The sequence below is a fragment of the Bufo bufo genome, chromosome 4 (assembly GCF_905171765.1).
Source record: "Bufo bufo chromosome 4, aBufBuf1.1, whole genome shotgun sequence".
Taxonomy (NCBI): Eukaryota; Metazoa; Chordata; class Amphibia; order Anura; family Bufonidae; genus Bufo; species Bufo bufo.
Genome location: NC_053392.1, coordinates 474,408,424 through 474,431,390, shown reverse-complemented (window position 1 = coordinate 474,431,390; position 22,967 = coordinate 474,408,424). Strand labels below are relative to the sequence as shown.

General features: G+C 45.4%; 1 protein-coding gene across 1 annotated transcript in view; it reads left to right on the top strand.

The window, feature by feature from the left end:
- The window catches only part of CCDC170 (coiled-coil domain containing 170), a 111,710-nt gene that overhangs the window by 1,111 nt on the left and 87,632 nt on the right, over positions 1–22,967 (top strand). The window contains exons 2-3 of the mRNA XM_040427349.1: positions 5,968–6,044; positions 12,926–12,953. Of these exons, the coding sequence (XP_040283283.1) occupies positions 5,968–6,044; positions 12,926–12,953 (105 nt within the window). The remainder of the gene's footprint in view (positions 1–5,967; positions 6,045–12,925; positions 12,954–22,967) is intronic.

Sequence of the window (22,967 nt, the reverse complement as noted above, 5' to 3'; positions counted from 1 at the left end):
TTTTTCATTCAATATATTTCCCATGAGCTGTAACAAAGTTAGCATTTTTTCAAATAATATCAACAATTTCATCTGATGAACGTACAGACACAAATGTAATATTCATTTGGACAGCGATATCAACTATAGGGCTTTATTTCTCCACTTAAGCCCAGTCATCAGATCTGAAATATATAAATAGTTTGCACATAAATTTAAATAATTGTATAAATTGTATAAATGTATAAATGTCAAAACCTCTTAGGCTCTATATGCTGTACATCATGTGCGGTGTATATGCTGGGAAATATGGTTTTGGTATTCATCAAGCTTGTATACATCAGGTATACATCTTTGCTGTTTAATTTAGAGTAATATATTACGCTATTCTGCACAGGGGCACCCCACAAAGAAAAAAAACTACCGTAATTCAAAGTATGCTTTTTTTTAACATACGAGCCTATAGACAATGGATGCCTATATAGTGACATCTGTTGGAGTAAATGAATGGTATAAGGATCTAGTATCTTGTGAACAGACCCAAAGTCTATTACACAGTATATTTTTATGTAAAAAATTCTATAATAAACTGCACAATTGGTATTTTTTAAAAATATTTACTGCAATCCTGGCTCAGGATCAGTGATGGTCAGTTCGCAGTGTTCGCCAGTGAACACATGCGGGCTGCCATCTTTAGTAAGGTAGACTCACCCATCCGGCGATGCACAGGTAAGCCCTTACCTGTGCCTGTGATGGGAGCCGGTCTAAAATAAAATGCAGGCACCGGGAGCAGGCAGTTCCGAGAACAGCCCGATGAAGGCCCCCGGCGGCTGTTCTCGGAACTGCCTGCTCCCAGTGACTGCATTTGATTTCAGACCGGCTCCCGTCACAGGCACAGGTAAGGGCTTACCTGTGCATCGCCGGACGGGTGTGTCTACCTTACTAAAGATGGCAGCCCGCATGTGTTCGCTGGCGAACACTGCGAACTGACCATCACTGATCCTGAGCCAGGATTGCAGTAAATATTTTTTTTAAATACCAAAAATAACAATTGTGCAGTTTATTATAGAATTTTTTGCATCCTCTCTTAGCTAACCAGTCATCTGACTAAGCTTAGGCTGTTGTATAGACAGACACTGCGACTACCAGGTGACACCTGAAAGCTCTCTATATGTGGATTTCAGTTTTTTTTTTCAAAATTTTTTTTTTAAGCTAGGGGTAAAATGGGCCTTTTTTTTATTTTTTTATTTGTCACCAGTCTTTTTAGGTCTCCTTGGCACAGTCTTATTTTGTGGAGTTTTAAAATACTTTGAAATTCTAGCGTTTTTAAAATATTAATGCCATTTTTTATTTGGCGTCATTTTGTACTTGCTTTTTTTCCTTCAAATTTTAATAAATAAATTTCCCCCATTGTATGTAGTGTGTTATATATATTTCACTATAGATTTTAATGTAACATCTGGCCACAGTGTTTTTGGCCTAGAAAAAAACGATATGAAAAATGCCACATGGTTGTTTCCATGGCATTTTTAACAGAATATTTGTATTGCATATTAAAACCCATAGAAAATTGCTTGTTGCGTACAAAAAAGTGGACCATGTAGATTGTTTTACATTTTTTATGGATTTTAAAACGCTGGTTTTTGGCAGGGTTTTTAACATAATTTTTTTGTTTGTTTATAGCAGCCATGTTATTTTAAAGTCTACGGTACAAACTCACAATATACAAAGTGTTTCTTCATTTTTGGGAGTTTAAAAAAAATGCAGTCTAGGGAAACTTGCTGATCTGGATTAAGTTTGTGCAATATATAGCGAAAACTGAGGCACACAGATTTAGGCCTCATGCACACGACCGTTGTGTGCACCCGTGGCCGTTGTGCCGTTTTCAGTTTTTTTTCGCGGACCCATTGACTTTCAATGGGTCCGTGGAAAAATCGGAAAATGCACCGTTTTGCAGCCGCATCCGTGATCCGTGTTTCCTGGCCGTGAAAAAAATATGACCTGTCCTATTTTTTTCACGGCCAACGGTTCACGGACCCATTCAAGTCAATGGGTCCGTGAAAGAACACGGATGCACACAAGATTGGCATCCGTGTCCGTGATCCGTGGCCGTAGTTTAGTTTTTATACAGACGGATCCGAAGATCCGTCTGCATAAAGCTTTTTCAAAGCTGAGTTTTCACTTCGTGAAAACTCAGAACCGACAGTATATTCTAAGGCCTCTTTCACACTACAGTATGTCCATTTCAGTGTTTTGCGTTCCGTTTTTCACGGATCCGTTGTCCCGTTTTTGGGTTCCGTTGTGTCTCCGTTTCCGTTCAGTATGTCCGCAAAAACGTTTCAGTATGGTTTCCGTATGGTTCCCGTATACGGTCCGTTTTTCACGGATCAAAAACGGAAGCCACCTGTATTTGTGCTCAGCCAAAGTTTGGCAACAAGAAACACATGGCCACAGTGGGCTGGGCCTAGCATTTGTTAATGACGGATCCGCAAAAAACGGATGACATACGGATGACATACGGATGCCTTCCGTATGCATTCCGTTTTTTTGCGGACCCATTGACTTTAATGGAGCCACGGACCGTGATTTGCGGACAAACATAGGACATGTTCTATCTTTCCACGGCACGGAAATACTGAAATACTGAAACGGAATGCACACGGAGACACTTCAGTATTTTTTGCTGAACCATTGAAATGAATGGTTCAGTATCTGTTCCGTATACTGAACTCAAAAAACGTCCAGTATACTGAACGCAAAATACTGTAGTGTGAAAGAGGCCTAACACAGAAGCGTTCCCATGGTGATGGGGACGCTTCTAGTTAGAATACACTACAAACTGTGTACAAGACTGCCCCCTGCTGCCTGGCAGCACCCGATCTCTTACAGGGGGCCGTGATCAGCACAATTAACCCCTTCAGGTGCGGCACCTGAAAGGGTTAATTGTACTATCATATCCCCCTGTAAGAGATCAGGGCTGCCAGGCAGCAGGGGGCAGACCCTCCCCCCCTCCCCAGTTTGAATATCATTGGTGGCCAGTGCGGCCCCCCCCCCTCCCTCTATTGTAATAATTCGTTGGTGGCACAGTGTGCGCCCCCCCCCCTTCCTCCCTCTATTGTAATAAATCGTTGGTGGCACAGTGTGCGCCCCCCATTGCCCCCCCCCCCCTCCCTCTATAGCATTAACAACGTTGGTGGCCAGTGTGCGGCCTCCCATCTCTCCCCCCCATCATTGGTGGCAGCGGAGTTCCGATCGGAGTCCCAGTTTAATCGCTGGGGCTCCGATCGGTAACCATGGCAACCAGGACACTACTACAGTCCTCGTTGCCATGGTTACTTAGCAATAGTACAATAGTTGAAGAGTCATACTTACCTGCTGCTGCGATGTTCGTGTCCGGCCGGGAGCTCCACCTACTGGTAAGTGACAGTGACAGGTCTGTGCGGCGCATTGCTAAATGAACCGTCACTTACCAGTAGGAGGAGCTCCCGGCCGGAAGCGTCCCCATCACCATGGGAACGCTTCTGTGTTAGGCCTCTTTCACACTACAGTATTTTGCGTTCAGTATACTGGACGTTTTTTGAGTTCAGTATACGGAACAGATACTGAACCATTCATTTCAATGGTTCAGCAAAAAATACTGAAGTGTCTCCGTGTGCATTCCGTTTCAGTATTTCAGTATTTCCGTGGGGGGGGGGGGGGGGGGGGCGCAAGATGGGAGGCCGCACACTGGCCACCAATGTTGTTAATGCTATAGAGGGAGGGGGGCCAATAATTGCCACCAACGATTTATTACAATAGAGGGAGGAAGGGGGGGGGGGCGGGGGGGGGCACACTGTGCCACCAACGAATTATTACAATGGAGGGAGGAAGGGGGGGGGGCCGCACTGGCCACCAATGATATTCAAACTGGGGAGGGGGGGGGGGGGGGGTCTGCCCCCTGCTGCCTGGCAGCCCTGATCTCTTACAGGGGGATATGATAGTACAATTAACCCCTTCAGGTGCGGCACCTGAGGGGTTAATTGTGCTGATCACGGCCCCCTGTAAGAGATCGGATGCTGCTAGGCAGCAGGGGGCAGTCATGTACACAGTTTGTAGTATATTCTAAGTAGAAGCGTCCCCATCACCATGGGAACGCCTCTGTGTTAGAATATACTGTCGGAAATGAGGTTTCACGATCTAACTCATATCCGACAGTATATTCTAACATAGAGGCGTTCCCATGGTGATGGGGACGCTTCAAGTTAAAATATACCATCGGATTGGAGAAAACTCCGATCTGATGGTATAAAAGGGACTCCGGACTTTACATTGAAAGTCAATGGGGACGGATCCGTTTGAAATGGCACCATATTGTGTCAACGTCAAACGGATCCGTCCCCATTGACTTGCATTGTAATTCAGGACGGATCCGTTTGGCTCCGCACGGCCAGGCGGACACCAAAATGACTTTTTTTTTCATGTCCGTGGATCCGCCAAAAATCAAGGAAGACCCACGGACGAAAAAACGGTCACGGATCACGGACCTACGGACCCTGTTTTTGCGGACCGTGAAAAAAAACGTTCGTGTGCATGAGGCCTAAAGGTGTTGCAATCAAACTTTTTATTTTTTAGTGTACTTTCACACTTGTGGCAGGACGGATCTGACAGGCTGTTCACCATGTCGGATCCGTCCTTCCGCTATTTCGCCGTGCCGCCGGACCGCCGCTCTGTCCCCATTGACTATAATGGGGACGGGGCGGAGCTACGGCGCAGCACGGCGGTGCACGGCGAAAGCCGCCAGACTAAAAAGTCGGACATGCAGGACTTTTAGTCCGGCGGCCTTTCGCCGTGCACCACCTTGCTGCGCCGGAGCTCCGCCCCCGTCCCCATTATAGTCAATGGGGACAGAGCGGCGGCACGGTCGAAATAGCGGAAGGACGGATCCGACATGGTGAACAGCCTGTCGGATCCGTCCTGCCGCAAGTGTGAAAGTAGCCTAAGTTTTGCAGTAGTTTCATCCAATAGCCCAATATTTATCCTTGGTACAGAGTATTTCGACCAGACGTTTCGGTCATTTCAGACCTTCATCAGTGGTCACATTTTTTTTATCTGTAACAGTATATAGTACAAAATGAGTTGGGATTAAAAAACTGACATTTAAAAAAAATAATATTTTTTTGTTTGTTATATATATATGTATGTAATAATCCAATTAGTTGCTGGATACATAGCTAAATTGACACATAATAGAACACCCGCAGACGTCGTGCAATAGGCAGGGCAGGGCCTATTGCAAATCTGTAGGCCAAGGCACACATCCACCTGGTGCCGATCCTATTGTCACCCGACATCCACCAAGCGATGTAAAAAACTGATGATTTTCCATCCACGTAAAAAAATTAGTTTTGTCCTCCACCATGTTTCATTCTTCAGTTTGTTCCATCTGTAGGACATCAATATGTCATTCGTTTTTTAACGTCTGTCAAAGGAAGAATGCCCATCCAGTGGTTTCTAGCAAATCATCCATGAAAAATTACCTGCACATGGATGGTGTTTTTTTTTTCACGAAATCATTGAGGGAGAATTATCAAACCTTGCGTAGAAAAAAAATGGCTTAGTTGCCCATAGCAACCAGTCAGATTCCATCTTTCATTCTTCAGAGCTCCTTTGGAAAATGAAAGGATCAATCTGATTGGTTTTTGTGGGCAACTAAGACAATTTTCCTTTGTACCAGTTTTGATAAACCCTGGGTTTGCGACTTTTGTAATTGCCATTGCGACTTTTCTACTCGCAACTAGGATTTTTATGCCGCCCTCGTTAGTTTCTGAAAAGGAGACGTGTGGATGGACCCCGGCACATTCATCATTATTTACGCCAGAAACTGGTCTTGATAAATCAGAGACTGAAGTTTTATGTTTATGTCCAATTTAATAAAAGACTTGTATATGTATTTTTTTTAATCACAGGACCTACTGCCTAACATGGATGCTAATTTAATTGTTTTCTTAGGGACAAGATTACTATAAGCCTCCTAGAAGAAATGCTGACCTCATGGATGAGTCCATAGGGGCCAGGAGTGTTAAAAGGTAAGGATGATGTAAATCAACAAAGCAGTTTCTAAGGCCCATTTCACACAAGCGAGTTTTCCGCGCGGGTGCAATGCGTGACGTGAACGTATAGCACCCGCACTGAATCCTGACCCATTCATTTCAATCGGGCTGTGTACATGATCGTTTTTTTTCCCGCATCAATTCTGTGTTGCGTGAAAAATGCAGAATGTTCTATATTCTGCGTTTTTCACGCAGCCCTGGCCCCATAAAAGTGAATGGGGCTTCAGGGAAAAACGCATTGCATCCGGAAGCAAGTGCGGGTGCGATGCGTTTTTCACTGATGGTTGCTAAGAGATGTTGCTTGTAAACCTTCAATTTTTTATCACGCGCGTGAAAAACGCATTAAAACGCATTGCACCCATGCGGAAAAAACTGAACAACTGAACTCAATCGCAGACAAAACTGACTGAACTTGCTTGCAAAATGGTTCGAGTTTCCCTAAACGCACTCTGAACGCATCTGGAGCCAATCCGTATCGTTCGTGTGAAAGAGGCCTAAAGGTTCAGCAAAATCTTCCTTATCCCACTTTAGGCTTCTTTGAAAACCATTGTGCACTCACATCGGAATTACAAGCCATTCCTTATCCAAAGAAAATCTGTACGTATTTAACAATATATTACATGCTAAAAAATACACTGATAACCAGAAGACATTTATTCACTTGTTCAAACTGCCAACATTGATAGAAACAGAGCGAACTGTGAATTTCTGGTGCAGCACCGGTATGCACACTCTTCTCTGAGGTCCTGGGTTCAGATGTCCTTTTGCACATTATTAACATGTACAATGGGTCAGTGGTGGGCAATAGTGTTGAGCGACTTCGATCCGAATTTCAGGATAAATTCGATTAGCGGCGAAGCCAAATTTCCTCATGCTAGCGAATTGATTTAACCTGAATTAGTGTAAAAACTGAAAAAAATCATACTTACCTCATCCATTTACTAGAGGCGGGCCGGCCGCCGCCATCTTGCTTGAAGATCTCACACGAAATCCCGTGCGCGGTGACGTCATCACAGGCCACACAAGATTTCACACCAGATCTTCAATTGAGGTGGCGGCAGATGATTCGTCGCGAGCAAATGGATGAGGTAAGTATGATTTTTATTTATTTATTTTATTTTACATTCTGCTATTTCTCTCAGATGCCGCGATCAGCTATGAACGCAGCATCTGAGGGGTACAATGACGGGGATCGCAATCTCCACTCCCTGTCATTGCACCCACTACTTACAAAGAAATGCGCTTTGTGATGAAGTAATCACAAAGAAAATATTTAGTAAAATTCGGCGAAGGAGCAGAATCAATTTTTTTTTAAAACTTCGCTCATCACTAGTGGGCAGCATAGTGGTTCAGGTGCCAGTCAAAAACACAGAACAGGTGCAATTTTCCATTTTACCTTATTTCTGTATAGGCTCCACTCCTGATTTGGGCTAAGGGCTCGTTCACACGACCGTATGTCTTTTTCTGTGTTTTGCGGCCTGTTTTTCCGGATCCGTTTTTCTGTTTTTTCAGTAGTGTTTCCGGTTCTGTTCCGTTTTTCCGTTCCGTTTTTCCGTATGGCATATACAGTATACAGTAATTACATAGAAAAAATTGGGCTGGGCATAACATTTTCAATAGATGGTTCAGCAAAAACAGAACGGATATGGAAGACATACGGAGTACATTCCGTATTTTTTGCGGACCCATTGACTTAAATGAAGTCACGGAACGTGATTTTCGGGCAATAATAGGACATGTTCTATCTTTAAATGGAATGGAAAAACAGAAATATGCAAATGGAATGCATACGGAGTACATTCAGTTTTTTTTGCGGAACGCAAAAAAACTGTCCGTATACGGAACGCAAAAAACGTTCATGTGAACGAGCCCTAACATTGATGGAAATCACTGATCAAACACAGACCTATGAATAACACGACTGTTGTGTGTTTTGCGGTCTGAAAATTGCGGATCCGCAAAACACGGATGGCACAGACAGCCATTAATATAACTGCCTATTCTTGTCCGCAAAACGGACAAGAATAGGACAGGTTATTTTTTTTTGCGGACCACAGAGTGCTGTCCGCATCTTTTGCTGCCCCATTGAAGTGAATGGGTCCGCATCCAAGCCGCAGATACTGCGGCTCGGATGAGGACCAAAACAACGGTCGTGTGCATGTAGCCTAAGACCTAAGGCCTCAGACTATAATAAGAATTTATTTCTTGGCCTCTTTCACACATCACTGTTTGGTCAGTGATTTCCATCAGTGATTAAGAGACAAAACCAGGAATGGCATCCCCAAAGAAATATGGTTTAAAGGGGTTGTCTCACTTCATCAAATGACATATATCATGTAGACAAAGTTAATACAAGGTACTTACTAATGTATTGTGATTGCCCATATTGCCTCCTTTGCTGGCTTGATTCCTTTTTCCATCAAATTATTCACTTCTCCTATCAAAGGGTTATGACTAGTGATGGCCAGTTCGCCGTGTTCGCCCGCGAACACATGCGGGCTGCCATCTTAAATCACAAGTCCGGTGATGCACAGGTAAGTCCTTGCCTGCGCCGCAAGCCGGTCTGAAACAAATGCGGTCACAGGGAGCAGGCAGTTCCGAGAACAGCCCGATGAAGGCCCCTGGTGGCTGTTCTCGGAACTGCCTGCTCCCGGTGACCGCATTTGTTTCAGACCGGCTTGCGGCGCAGGCAAGGACTTACCTGTGCATCACCGGACTTGTGATTTAAGATGGCAGCCCGCATGTGTTCGCGGGCGAACGAGGCGAACTGACCATCACTGGTTATGACCACCAAGTAATGCAGAAGTAGTGGCCGTGCATGCACACTATATGAAAAAGCAATGGCCTCTATAGAGGACGGGACCGCAGGAATGCGCATAGCCATGCATGCGCCACAGCTCCCTTCCTGGCCACCTCATATCTGCGCAGGGACCATAACCCCTGGAAACTAACAGTGTATAATGTGAATCAAGCCAGCAAAGGAGGCAATATGGATAATGACAATACATTAGTAAGTGCCCTATGTTAACATTGTCTACATGATAAATGCCATTTGATATAGTGAGACAACCTCTATTTAGTTTTTGACCTGCACCTAGTTTTGTACAGCACAATCACTGACGGAAATCACTGACCAAGTCACAGATGTGTGAAAGAGGCCTTATACAAATCCAGTGTTGCTATATAACAAGTTAGGTCTGATTCACACAGACAGTTTTTCGCTGATGTGTGCTGTCCGCATTTTCTGCGGGCAGCACACGTACCCATTGATTTAAATGTGTCTGTTCATATTTCAGTATTTTTTTACTGACCGTGAGTCAGTAAAAAAAAACATTGGGACATGCACTACTTTGATCCGTGATGCGGACCAAGCACGCCCATTGAAGTCTATGGGTCCGTGAAAATCACTGACACAACACGGATGGCATCCGTGTTGCGTCCTTCTTGCGTCCTTTTTTCACTGAAGACTGATAGGAGATTCTTTGGAAATTAATTTTCAGCAGAGCAATGTCAGTGAATTATGGATGTCACACGGATGGTAAAGATGGACACACAGACCAACCACGGATCCTTCACGGATAAAACACGTACGCTTTTTTCACGGACGTGACACCGACATGGAAATGTGAACGAGGCTTCAGTGTATGGTCAATGATTTGCAACAGTGATTGTGAGCCAAAATCTGGTGTGACTCAGAAAAACAGAACACGCGCAAATCTTTCCATTTTACTTTATGTCTGAGTAGGCTTCACTACTGGTTTTGGCTCACAGTCACTGAGGAAAATAACTGACCGAATAACTGAAGTGTGAATCAGGCCTAATGTGTGGCCATGCAATAAGGATAAAACAGAACAAACTTCATCTGTAGCATAGGGTACCACACAAAGGCTTCCAACATTAAGCCTCATGCACACGTCCGTGGAACACGGACCGCGTGATAACGGCCTGGATTTTTTCTGAGTGCAGGAGCGCACAGCGTCATTGGTTGCTATGATCTATACCAGTGTACTGCGGCGGCAGCAGGAAGCGCATGGCGTCATAGCAACCAATGACGCCGTGCGCTCCTGCACTTAGAAGAAATCCAGGCCGGTATCACACGGTCCGTGTTCCACGGACGTGTGCATGAGGCTTAAATGTATTATAGCAGCCTTTGTCCCTTGGTTAGAGATCTACTGTGAAGAGAATAAGACAAGGTGAATGTAATTTTGCTGGAATAGCTGTAAACGTTACATTTCAGTGATTCTCTTAATGGGAAATAATACTGAAAACTGACTGAAGCTTTGGAGAGCAACAACACTGGCAAGATTTAATTGAGGTCAAGAGGCCCTAATCATAATTGATTAGTAAAGAGAAATTGGCATTCTAGACAGTGACAGGCCATGCAACAGATATTATTTCATTTAGGCCTCTTTCACACGGGCGTTGCGGGAAAAGGTCCGGGTGCGTTGCGGGAACATGCACGATTTTTCCGCGCGAGTGCAAAACATTGTAATGCGTTTTTCACTCGCGTGAGAAAAATCGCGCATGTTTGGTACCCAAACCCGAACTTCTTCACAGAAGTTCGGGCTTGGGATCGGTGTTCCGTAGATTGTATTATTTTCCCTTATAACATGGTTATAAGGGAAAATAATAGAATTCTGAATACAGAATGCATATTAAACTAGCGCTGGAGGGGTTAAAAATAAAAATTATTTAACTCACCTTAATCCACTTGCTCGCGCAGCCCGGCATCTCTTCTGTCTTTATCTTAGCTGTGTGCAGGAAAAGGACCTGTGGTGACATCACTCCGGTCATCACATGGTCCGTCACATGATCTTTTACCATGGTGATGGATCATGTGATGACCGGAGTGATGTCACCACAGGTCCTTTTCCTGCACACAGCTAAGATGAAGACAGAAGAGAAGCCGGGCTGCGTAAGCAAGTGGATTAAGGTGAGTTAAATTTTATTTAATTTTTTTAACCCCTCCAGCGCTATTTTACTATGCATTCTATATTCAGAATGCTATTATTTTCCCTTATAACCATGTTATAAGGGAAAATAATAATGATCGGGTCCCCATCCCGATAGTCTCCTAGCAACTGTGCGTGAAAATCGCACTTGCTTGCGATTTTCACGCAGCCCCATTCACTTCGATGGGGCCTGCGTTGCGTGAAAAACGCAGAATATAGAACATGCTGTGATTTTCACGCAACGCACAAGTGATGTGTGAAAATCACCGCTCGTGTGCACAGCCCCATAGAAATGAATGGGTCAGGATTCAGTGCGGGTGCAATGCGTTCAACTCACGAATCACTTACCGCGCGGAATACTCGCCCGTGTGAAAGGGGCCTTAATGAAGGAATTGTCATTGGATAATTGATATATTCTGGTATAGTTATAAAATATATAAAAGTTTTATTCCTGCACAGAAAGAAAAATGGAGAGAAAGTCACTATTTAAAATAATATATAAATAATGGCCTGAATGGCTGCAGTTCTCTAGTGTTTGGTCTCATGCACACTGATTTTGTGTGGCCGTTTCGTGCATTGGGCAACGTCCGTGTGGAGGACGGGACGGATCGAGACCCATTCAGCTTGAATGGGTCCGTGATCCGTCCGCACCCCAAAAAAATAGAGCATGTGCTTTTTTTTTGCGGTGCGGAGACACGGACAGAAACACCACGGAAGCATTCAAGTGAATGGTGAATGGCTGTTTGCGGGCCGCAATACGGCCACAGCCAGGCAACGGCCGTGTGCATGAGGCCTTTTTACTGCTGTTCCTATCATTATTGTATTTTTTATGTTAATAAAACACACAGTGCCGGGCATTATTTCTGTCATACCAATACGACGTCCCTCATGCTAGAGGTGCACGGTTTAGGCAGGTTTTTGGTGCCAAGTGTGTTCAGCTCCTGATGAAGTGCACAGTATTATGCACAGAAACGCGTCGAGCCTTAGTATTTTTTACCTCCGGCCGGTGTTGCTGATGGTTGGCTATGTATGAGCCACATCAGCTGTTCCTTCCACCGGCCTGAGCGCAGCACCACTGTGAGTGTCTACAGTGGATGGCAATGTGCACAGCCATCCCCTGACAGACCATTATATATCCAGCTTTACTGTTCTATGGCGTTTTTAGCCTGTGCTGGGTATTCTGCTTTAGCCAAGACGGTGTACCCTACCTGTAGCCTTGGGTAAATTTGTGGCAGTGTATACACAGCATTGCAACTTTCCACATATGTACCACATATACTGGTAGGGCATCCACCTCTAGTTCAGTGGTCCAACCACCGTTTTTAGCCCCTGCTGGGGTTTTTGAGCTATATTGGTCAGATATACAGTAATTTACTGACCATATGTGGTTTGGAACTTTGTTAACTGGGTCTGGATATTCCATGGTGTCCACATATTGACATATAGCGCGATAATTGAGTTGCACTGACATAGTCCAAGTGGACCCCTCTATTGAGGTATCAGACCCCAGATAGCCCACTTACTTGGAACGTTTTAGGTCACACACCTCTTCATTGCTGTTTTATTTGTATTAACCCAATAACATTTTTGTTGTTTTTTCTTTTTAACGTCCCTTTACACGTTTGCTTTCACTGCAGGAGCAAAACCAATAACTGAAGGCCATCCACATATCTTTTTCAAAAACATTGCAGGAACACCATTAAGCACCCTCAAACCAGTTTTAATAGTGTTTTAACACTTTAAGAGCATCTTGTAGATCCCCTTATTTAAAGTGCCACCAAAGCACCGCTCAGAACTTTAAGATACTTACCCACAGGGAGTGATGGCATGCAATATCCATAACTATGAAGACGTTCACGTTGAGATTATGTATTTAACTTACAGGCATTTTTTGTTGTGTTACAGAAATAAAAACAGAACAGAACGGGTGAAGGTAAGCCAATGTCCTCCTTATATTTACTGAGACCCATTCTGCTCAAGGGCTCACGCACACAGTTGTAGCCACTTTTGGGGTCCACAAAACACAGATACCAGCCATGTATGTTCTGCATTTTGCAGAACGGAAGGTCCTACCATCTATAGAACAGTCCTATCCTTATCTGTAAAATGGACAAGTATAGGACAGGTTCTGTTTTTTTTGCGGGTGCCGCCTAAAGGACATACGGATGTGGATAGCACACGGTGTGTTGTCCACATCTTTTGCAGCTATTGAAGTGAATGAAAAAATACAAGGCCATATGCATGAGTCCTAAAAATTAGCAGCCACAATTTGATCTATACAGTGGAGTCTACAGTTGCCTAGTATGGAACACTGGATGGAAAGAGAATTCTTTCTTCCATAACCTCAGTAAAAGGCTGTAAAGGCCATCTTGCTTTTTCTCTACCTTTCCTTTATCTTTAATGTTTCAAATCTGTCAATGAAAGGGAGTGAAGTGGTTGAAGCAAAGCAAGTAAAGTGTGCCAGTATTTAATTGTAAATATGAAATAAAGGGGCGATGATTTCACATAATTAGGCCTCATGTACACGGCCGTTGAGCGGCCATTCTGTGCATTGGGGACTGCAATTTGCGGTCCCCAATGCACGGGCAACGTCCATGCGGCGGCTGGGATCGAACGAGGCCCATTCAACTTGAATGGGTTCGTGATCCATCTGCACCACAAAAAAAATTCAGAGGCACTGACAGAAACACCACGGAAGCACTCCGTAGTGCTTCCGTGGGGTTCCGTGCCTCCTTTCCACACCGCAGCTCCGGATTGCGGACGATTCAAGTGAATGGGTCAACATCCGTGATGCGAGGAGCACACGGCCGGTGCCTGCATATTGCGGACCCGCTGTTTGCAGGCCACAATACAGGAATCAACTGCCCTGTCACTATTTCATTTTGATCTCAGACAGGAAAGCATGATCTCGTTGTCAGATTCACTTAAACCCCTCATTGACCAAAGACATGAAAAGGTTGCAAGGGTGAGCTCAGGAGCTTAGCCTGTTCCACTACGATGCCAAGCCCTAGTGAAGGAAACTGGAAATTTCTTCTTAGGGCTCATGCACACGACCGTATTTTCTTTCCATGTCTGTTCCGTTCGTTTTGCGGACCATATACAGAACCATTCATTTCAATGGGTCCACCAAAAAAATGGAAGGTACTCTGTGTGCATTCCATTTCGGTATGTCCGCGTTACGGACAAGTATAGTACTGTTCTACTAGGGGCGTTTTTTCTGGACCGCAAAATACATACGGTCGTGTGCATTAATATTCATATTACACTGGGCCAGAAGCAGAGTGTAACAGCATAATGGTAAAATTATATTATGCTGCTATACAGCAGTGTTAGGGCTCATGCACACGACAGTATTTTGCGTTCAGTATACGGCCCGGTACATATACTGAACTATTCATTTCAATGGTTCAGCAAAAAAAAAAGAAGTGTCTCCATGTGCATTCCGTTTCAGTATTTCTGTATTTCCGTACTGTGAAAAGATAGAACATGTCCTATCCTTGTCGGCAAATCACGGTGCTTGGCTCCATTCAAGTAAATGGGTCCACAACAAAACTGAACACATACGGAAATGCATCTGTATGTCTTCCGTATCCGTTCCGTTTTTGCGGAACCATCTATTGAAAATGTTATGCCCAGCCCAATTTTTTCTATATAATTACTGTATACTGTATATGGCATACGGAAAAACGGAAAGGAAACACAACTGAAACAAAAAACGGAACAACGGATCCGTAAAAAACGGACCGCAAAACACTGAAAAAGCCATACGGTCGTGTGCATGAGCCCTTACAGTGTAAAGAAAAAAAGGGTTTAACAGAGTTTAAAAATATAAATCTAAAAACAATAAAACATTTTAAGTGATTAAAGATCTAAATACTTTGTATCACCTCGTTATTTACGCCAGCTTCACATATATGCATCAGTTCGACTCAGTTCACCTCTGGCGAGGTGAAGAAAACGCCAGAGGGAAACTGAAACTAAAACTGATCCCATAGTTTTCTTTGGGATCATTCATTATTCATCCGGCGCATCACTGATGACGCGGGATGTCAAATAGCGGCAGACAGAAAAACTCAGCATGCAGTGTTTTCCTGTCTGGCACTATCAGTGTACAGACGCTGGATCTGTTCACTGAAGTTCACTGCACATATATCAGTTATGCCCAGCTCCCAGCCTGACGTAGCCGGACGGACTGATTTATGTGCAGGGAGCCTTATCTTGCAACATGAACGCTGTAAGAAAACCAAACTCCTAATCAAAGAAGTTAAAACTGACACAGCAGAGACATGTGGCAGACTGGTGGTACTGTTTCCAAAGCAGCGTATAACATCAGACGCCTCTCCTGTAAATCTCATATTAATTATACATTTAAACTTCTGGTGGGATATTGGGCTTTAAACTTTATTGTATACTAGCAGAAGGACCCGGCTTTGCACGGGTATATTTTATCTATTTCATTTAATGTTTGTGTGTGTCTTTAAAAGATATCGACAGTATCCCCCATAACAGTTACCTCTACAGCACCCCGCCCCTTTAACAGTGACCTCCCCAATCCCCCACCCCTTAACACTGACCCCCCAGTGGGACTTTCACAGCAGCCCATCGCCTTAAGGCCTCATGCACACGACCATATTTTTTCACGGTCCGCAAAACGGGGTTCCGTTGGTCCGTAATCCGTGACTGTTTTTTCGTCCGTGGGTCTTCCTTGATTTTTGGAGGATCCACGGACATGAAAAAAAAGTCGTTTTGGTGTCCGCCTGGCCATGCGGAGCCAAACGGATCCGTCCTGAATTACAATGCAAGTCAATGGGGACGGATCCGTTTGACGTTGACACAATATGGTGCAATTTCAAACGGATCCGTCCCCCATTGACTTTAAATGTAAAGTCAGGAGCATGGGCGTAGCTATAGGGGGTGCAGAGGTAGCAGTCGCTACCGGGCCCAGGAGCCTGAGGGGGCCCAAAGACCCTTGTGCCACATAAGAAGACACACAACGCACTGACGGAAGGGGGGCCCAAGCTGAACTCTTGCACCAGGGCCCATGAGCCGTTAGCTACGCCCCTGGTCAGGAGTTAATATACCATAGGATCGGAGTTTTCTCCAATCCGATGGTATATTTTAACTTGAAGCGTCCCCATCACCATGGGAACACCTCTATGTTAGAATATACCATCAGATTTAAGTTACATCGTGAAACTCAGATCAAGACAGTATATTCTTACACAGAGGCGTTCCAATAGTGATGGGGACGCTTCTAGTTAGAATATACAGGGAGTGCAGAATTATTAGGCAAGTTGTATTTTTGAGGATTAATTTTATTATTGAACAACAACCATGTTCTCAATGAACCCAAAAAACTCATTAATATCAAAGCTGAATATTTTTGGAAGTAGTTTTTAGTTTGTTTTTAGTTTTAGCTATTTTAGGGGGATATCTGTGTGTGCAGGTGACTATTACTGTGCATAATTATTAGGCAACTTAACAAAAAACAAATATATACCCATTTCAATTATTTCTTTTTACCAGTGAAACCAATATAACATCTCAACATTCACAAATATACATTTCTGACATTCAAAAACAAAACAAAAACAAATCAGTGACCAATATAGCCACCTTTCTTTGCAAGGACACTCAAAAGCCTGCCATCCATGGATTCTGTCAGTGTTTTGATCTTTTCACCATCAACATTGCGTGCAGCAGCAACCACAGCCTCCCAGACACTGTTCAGAGAGGTGTACTGTTTTCCCTCCTTGTAAATCTCACATTTGATGATGGACCACAGGTTCTCAATGGGGTTCAGATCAGGTGAACAAGGAGGCCATGTCATTAGATTTTCTTCTTTTATACCCTTTCTTGCCAGCCACGCTGTGGAGTACTTGGACGCGTGTGATGGAGCATTGTCCTGCATGAAAATCATGTTTTTCTTGAAGGATGCAGACTTCTTCCTGTACCACTGCTTGAAGAAGGTGTCTTCCAAAAACTGGCAGTAGGACTGGGAGTTGAGCTTGACTCCATCCTCAACCCGAAAAGGCCCCACAAGCTCATCTTTGATGATACCAGCCCAAACCAGTACTCCACCTCCACCTTGCTGGCGTCTCAGTCGGACTGGAGCTCTCTGCCCTTTACCAATCCAGCCACGGGCCCATCCATCTGGCCCATCAAGACTCACTCTCATTTCATCAGTCCATAAAACCTTAGAAAAATCAGTCTTGAGATATTTCTTGGCCCAGTCTTGACGTTTCAGCTTGTGTGTCTTGTTCAGTGGTGGTCGTCTTTCAGCCTTTCTTACCTTGGCCATGTCTCTGAGTATTGCACACCTTGTGCTTTTGGGCACCCCAGTGATGTTGCAGCGCTGAAATATGGCCAAACTGGTGGCAAGTGGCATCTTGGCAGCTTCATGGGCAGTTATTTTGCGCCTTGGTTTTTCCACACGCTTCTTGCGACCCTGTTGACTATTTTGAATGAAACGCTTGATTGTTCGATGATCACGCTTCAGAAGCTTTGCAATTTTAAGAGTGCTGCATCCCTCTGCAAGATATCTCACTATTTTGGACTTTTCTGAGCCTGTCAAGTCCTTCTTTTGACCCATTTTGCCAAAGGAAAGGAAGTTGCCTAATAATTATGCACACCTAATATAGGGTGTTGATGTCATTAGACCACACCCCTTCTCATTACAGAGATGCACATCACCTAATATGCTTAATTGGTAGTAGGCTTTCGAGCCTATACAGCTTGGAGTAAGACAACATGCATAAAGAGGATGATGTGGTAAAAATACTAATTTGCCTAATAATTCTGCACGCAGTGTACTACGAACTGTGTACATGACTGCCCCCTGCTGCCTGGTAGCACCCGATCTTTTACAGGGGGCTGTGATCAGCACAATTAACCCTTCAGGTGCCGCACCTGAAGGGGTTAATTGTGGGTATCATAGCCCCCTGTAAGAGATCAGGGGCTGCCAGGCAGCAGGGGGCAGACCCCCCTCCCTCCCCAGTTTGAATATCATTGGTGGCCAGTGTGCGGCCCCCCCCGGCCCCCCCTCTATTGTAATATAATTGGTGGCCAGTGTGCGGCCCCCCCGGCCCCCCCTCTATTGTAATATCATTGGTGGCCAGTGTGCGGCCTCCGTCGGCCCCCCTCCCTCCCTTTATTGTAATATCATTGGTGGCCAGCGTGCGGCCCCCCCTCTATTGTAATATCATTGGTGGCCAGTGTGCGGCCTCCCCCGGCCCCCCCTCCCTCCCTTTATTGTAATATCATTGGTGGCCAGCGTGCGGCCCCCCCTCCCTCTATTGTAATATCATTGGTGGCCAGTGTGCGGCCCCCCCGGCCCCCCCTCTATTGTATTAATATCATTGGTGGCCAGTGTGCGGCCTCCCCTCTCCCCCCCCCCCCCCCGATCATTGGTGGCAGCGGAGAGTTCATACTTACCTGCTGCACTGTCTGTGACCGGCCGGTAGCTCCTCCTACTGGTAAGTGACAGGTCTGTGCGGCGCATTGCTTAATGATCTGTCACTTACCAATAGGAGGAGCTCCCGGCCGGTCACAAACAGCGCAGCAGGTAAGTATGATGCTTCTAATATTGTAATATTGCTAAGTAACCATGGCAACCAGGCCTGCAATAGCTTCCTGGTTGCCATGGTTACCGATCAGAGCTCCAAAGCGATTAAACTGAGACTCCGATCGGAACTCTCCGCTGCCACCAATGATCGGGGGGGGGGGGGGAGGCCGCACACTGGCCACCAATGATATTAATACAATAGAGGGGAGGCCGCACACTGGCCACCAATGATATTAATACAATAGAGGGGGGGCCGCACACTGGCCACCGCTGCAAGCAGCGTTTTGGTGTCCGCCTCCAGAGCGGAATGGAGGCAAACTGATGCATTCTGAACGGATCCTTATCCATTCAGAATGCATTAGGGCAAAACTGATCCGTTTAGGGCTGCTTGTGAGAGCCATGAAATGGATCTCACAAGCGGACCCAGAACTGCCAGTGTGAAAGTAGCCTTACCTCCATGTCAGCGATGCGATGCAGCCTCATCCGGCCTGTGTCCCGCGCTGTATGTCCATATATGGAGTCAGTGCTTGTGTATTTCAGAAAAGTTTCTGCTGGGACTTGAACCCACGACCTTCTGTATCAGAGGCAAGGCACACCTCTGTACACATGACAGCTGCCCCAACACACCCAGCACTGCTAAATCTCTATATATGATAGCTGCCCCAGCACACCCAGCTCTGCTACATCTATACACATAACAGCTGCCCCAGCACACCCAGCTCTGCTACATCTATACACATGACAGCTGCCCCAGCGCACTCAGCCCTGCTATATCTCTATATATGATAGCTGCCCCAGCACACCCAGCTCTGCTACATCTATACACATGACAGCTGCCCCAGCACACCCAGCTCTGCTACATCTATACACTGGGTGTGCTGGGGCAGCTATCATATATAGAGATATAGCAGAGCTGAATGTGCTGGGGCAGCTGTCATATTGAGATATAGCAGAGCTGAGTGTGCTGGGGCAGCTGTCCTATAGAGATATAGCAGTGCTTTGTGTGTTGGGGCAGCTGTCATGTGTATAGATGTACACTGGCTATAACAGAGTCTACAGTAGAAGTCTCATATTTTTTCAGTCAATGGCTATTCAGCTCTTATAGCTGTGTGGGTAAGTGCTTTGACTCTGATACAGAAGGTCGTGGGTTTGAATCCCAGCAGACATATCTCTCCATCTCCAGCTACAGCACAGACAAGGCATCTGTATCGCTGTCATGAGGACGGCAATACAGATGACTATGCCTGGGATTTGTTGGATTTGAATCTTGTAATGAGAAGCGTGTAAGTTGTAACACAGTAGTAAGGGTGCTTCTGGCCGCCCTCCTGCATGTCATTACAGTGTGTGGTGTTTGTGGCAGTCGCTACACCGGCCAAGGAGCCTCCTCAGCTGGCCGTGCGTCAGTCAAGGCTACCGGTCTAACGGGAATTTTCCCGGTATCCCGGTAGGCCAGTTCGGCCCTGTTTGCGGGGCCGCGGAACGAAAGTATGGATGCGGATAGCACACGGAAATGAATGAGTCTGCATCCATTCTGCAAAATTGCAGAACGGATGCGGACACAAATAAACGGTCGTGTGAATGGGCGCTTAAAGGGAGTTTTTGGAAGTACAATATTGCTGACCCATCCTTAGGATAGGTAATCAGTATCTGATCGGTGGGGATCGGAATCTAAGCCTCCCACTGCTCAGCTGTTTGAAGGGGCCATGACGCTCTGATTCCAGTGATTTCACATTCATCAGTTACATGGCCTGTGTGCAGCTCAGTCCCATTTAAGTGAATGGGCTGGTCTACCAAACCAAGCACAGCACTATACAGTGTGTTGCGTGGTATGCTGTGTGAAGGCTGTAGAGGCCTCTTCAAACAGCTGATCGAAGGTGGTGCCGGTATATTGATGAACAGTGATGGCCAGTTCGCCGTGTTCGCCCGCGAACACATGCGGGCTGCCATCTTAAATCACAAGTCCGGCGATGCACAGGTAAGCCCTTAGCTGTGTCTGCGCTGCGAGCCGGTCTGAAACAAATGCAGGCAGTTCCGAGAACAGCCCGATGAAGGCCCCCGGCGGCTGTTCTCGGAACTGCCTGCTCCCGGTGACCGCATTTGTTTCAGACCGGCTCGCAGCACAGGCACAGGTAAGGACTTACCTGTGTATCGCCGGACTTGTGATTTAAGATGCCAGCCCGCATGTGTTCGCGGGCGAACACGGTGAACTTGCCATCACTGTTGATGAACTATCCTAAGGATAGGTCAGCAATATTGTACTCCCGTAAAATCTATTTTAGAAATTTGTATAAACTGCATTATTGCCTCTTCTAACAAAGTTCACATGACTGATTTTGAAAAACATGCTTAAAAAAATCACCAAGGAGTCCGCATTTTTTTTTCTGCGCAAAAAACATGTTTTTTTCATGCGGTCTTTGACATGTTTTTGATGCTGTTTTTTGAAGTGTCTTTTCTTAACCAGGTGTTAAAAAAAAGCACAAGGACTTGCATGGAGCTGGGTTTTTTTTATGCCTCCCAATTTTTTTCAATGGGAGCTTCAGTGCAGTTTCTGCCCCCAAAACAGGCCATGCTGCTTCTTTTTCCCACACTTCTTTTTTCCGTGTGTAAAAAAAAAAAAAAGCAAGTGCTGCTTCTTATTAAAATGCATAGGAGGCTGTTTTAAGGCGTTTTTTTAAGTTGATTCTGAGGCAGAAACACTCCAAAATCAGCTCCAAAAAACTCTGTTTAAACTGGCCCTTTATAGTTGGAGATATCCTTTAAATATTCTACTTTGAAGGGGTTGTCCAACACAGACATTATTTTTAAATTCCGGCCTGACAACACCAAACCTGTGAAGAGATGCATACTTAGCTGCCCCCTCACCTTCTTCACTACATCTTGGTTCCTGCATGTAAACTTCTGGGATAGACAGGGTCATGTGCATCACTGCAGTCAATGATTCACCTCACTGGTGATGTGTCTCCAAGCAGAACATGACTGCCGGGTCATGTGCCTCTTGGAGACACATGACTACTTATGCCAGTTACTGACTGTAGTGGCGCACGTGACCCCATCCATGCCAGAAGTTTGCATGTTACATGAGGGATAGATGTGCAGTGAAGAGAGGTATTAAGCTGAAATACGCCTATATTAGACATATTTCAGGCGCAGATTGCGGCACAACATCTAGTTGCGCCGCAATCTGCGTTTTTTCACTCACGGCAGGTCTAAAAAAGTAGGAGAGGAAGGGGACAGACCTAGAAAAAAGTCTAAATGTAAGGCTGGTTTCACACGGGCGTTGCGCGAAAAGATGCGGGTGCGTTGCGGGAACATGCGTGATTTTTCCCCGCGAGTGCAAAGCGTTTTAATGCGTTTTGCACGCGCGTGAGAATAATCGGCATGTTTGGTACCCAGACCTGAACCCGGACTTCTTCACAGAAGTTCGGGTTTGGGTTCAGTATTCTGTAAATTTTATTATTTTCCCTTATAGCTTGGTTATAAGGGAAAATAATAGCATTCTTTAATACAGAATGCTTAGTAGAAGGTCAATTGAGGGTTAAAAAATAAAAACCAAATTAACTCACCTCCTCCAATTGATCGCGTAGCTGCCGGTCTCCTGTTCTTTCTTCAGGACCTGTCAAGGGACCTGTGGTGACGTCACCACGGTGATGGACCATGTGATTGGACCATTTGATGTGACGGCACCACAGGTCCTTTAGCCGGCAGCTCATGATTAAAGAAGTAAGAAGAGATCGGCAACTACGCGATCAAGAGGAGGAGGTGAGTTAATTTGTTTTTGTTTTTAATCCCTCAATCCACATTTTACTAAGCATTCTGTATTGAGAATGCTATTATTTTCCCTTATAACCATGTTAAAAGGGAAAATAATAAAGATCGAGTCCCCATCCCGATCGTCACCTAGCAACCATGCGTGAAAATCGCACCGCATCTGCACTTGCTTGCGGATGCTTGCGATTTTCATGTAGCCCCTTTCACTTCTATGGGGCCTGCGTTGCGTGAAAAACGCACAAAATAGAGCATGCTGCGATTCTCACGCAACGCACAAGTGATGCGTGAAAATCACCGCTCTTGTGCACAGCCCCATAGAAATGAATGGGTCCGGATTCAGTGAGGGTGCAATGCGTTCTCCTCACGCATTGCACCCGTGCGGAAATCTTGCCCGTGTGAAAGAGGCCTAAGACCGCTCAGAAGCTATCCTACATTTAGAACTGGAGGACGATCCGGTGAAGTTATGAAGAGGCCTGCGCCTCTTCATAAGGCCTCTTGCGCACGAACGTTGTGTGCCCGTGACCGTATTGCGGCACGCATACGGCAGATCCGCAATACACGGGCACCGGCCCGTGTGCATCCACATCCATTCACTTGAAAGGGTCCGCAATCACG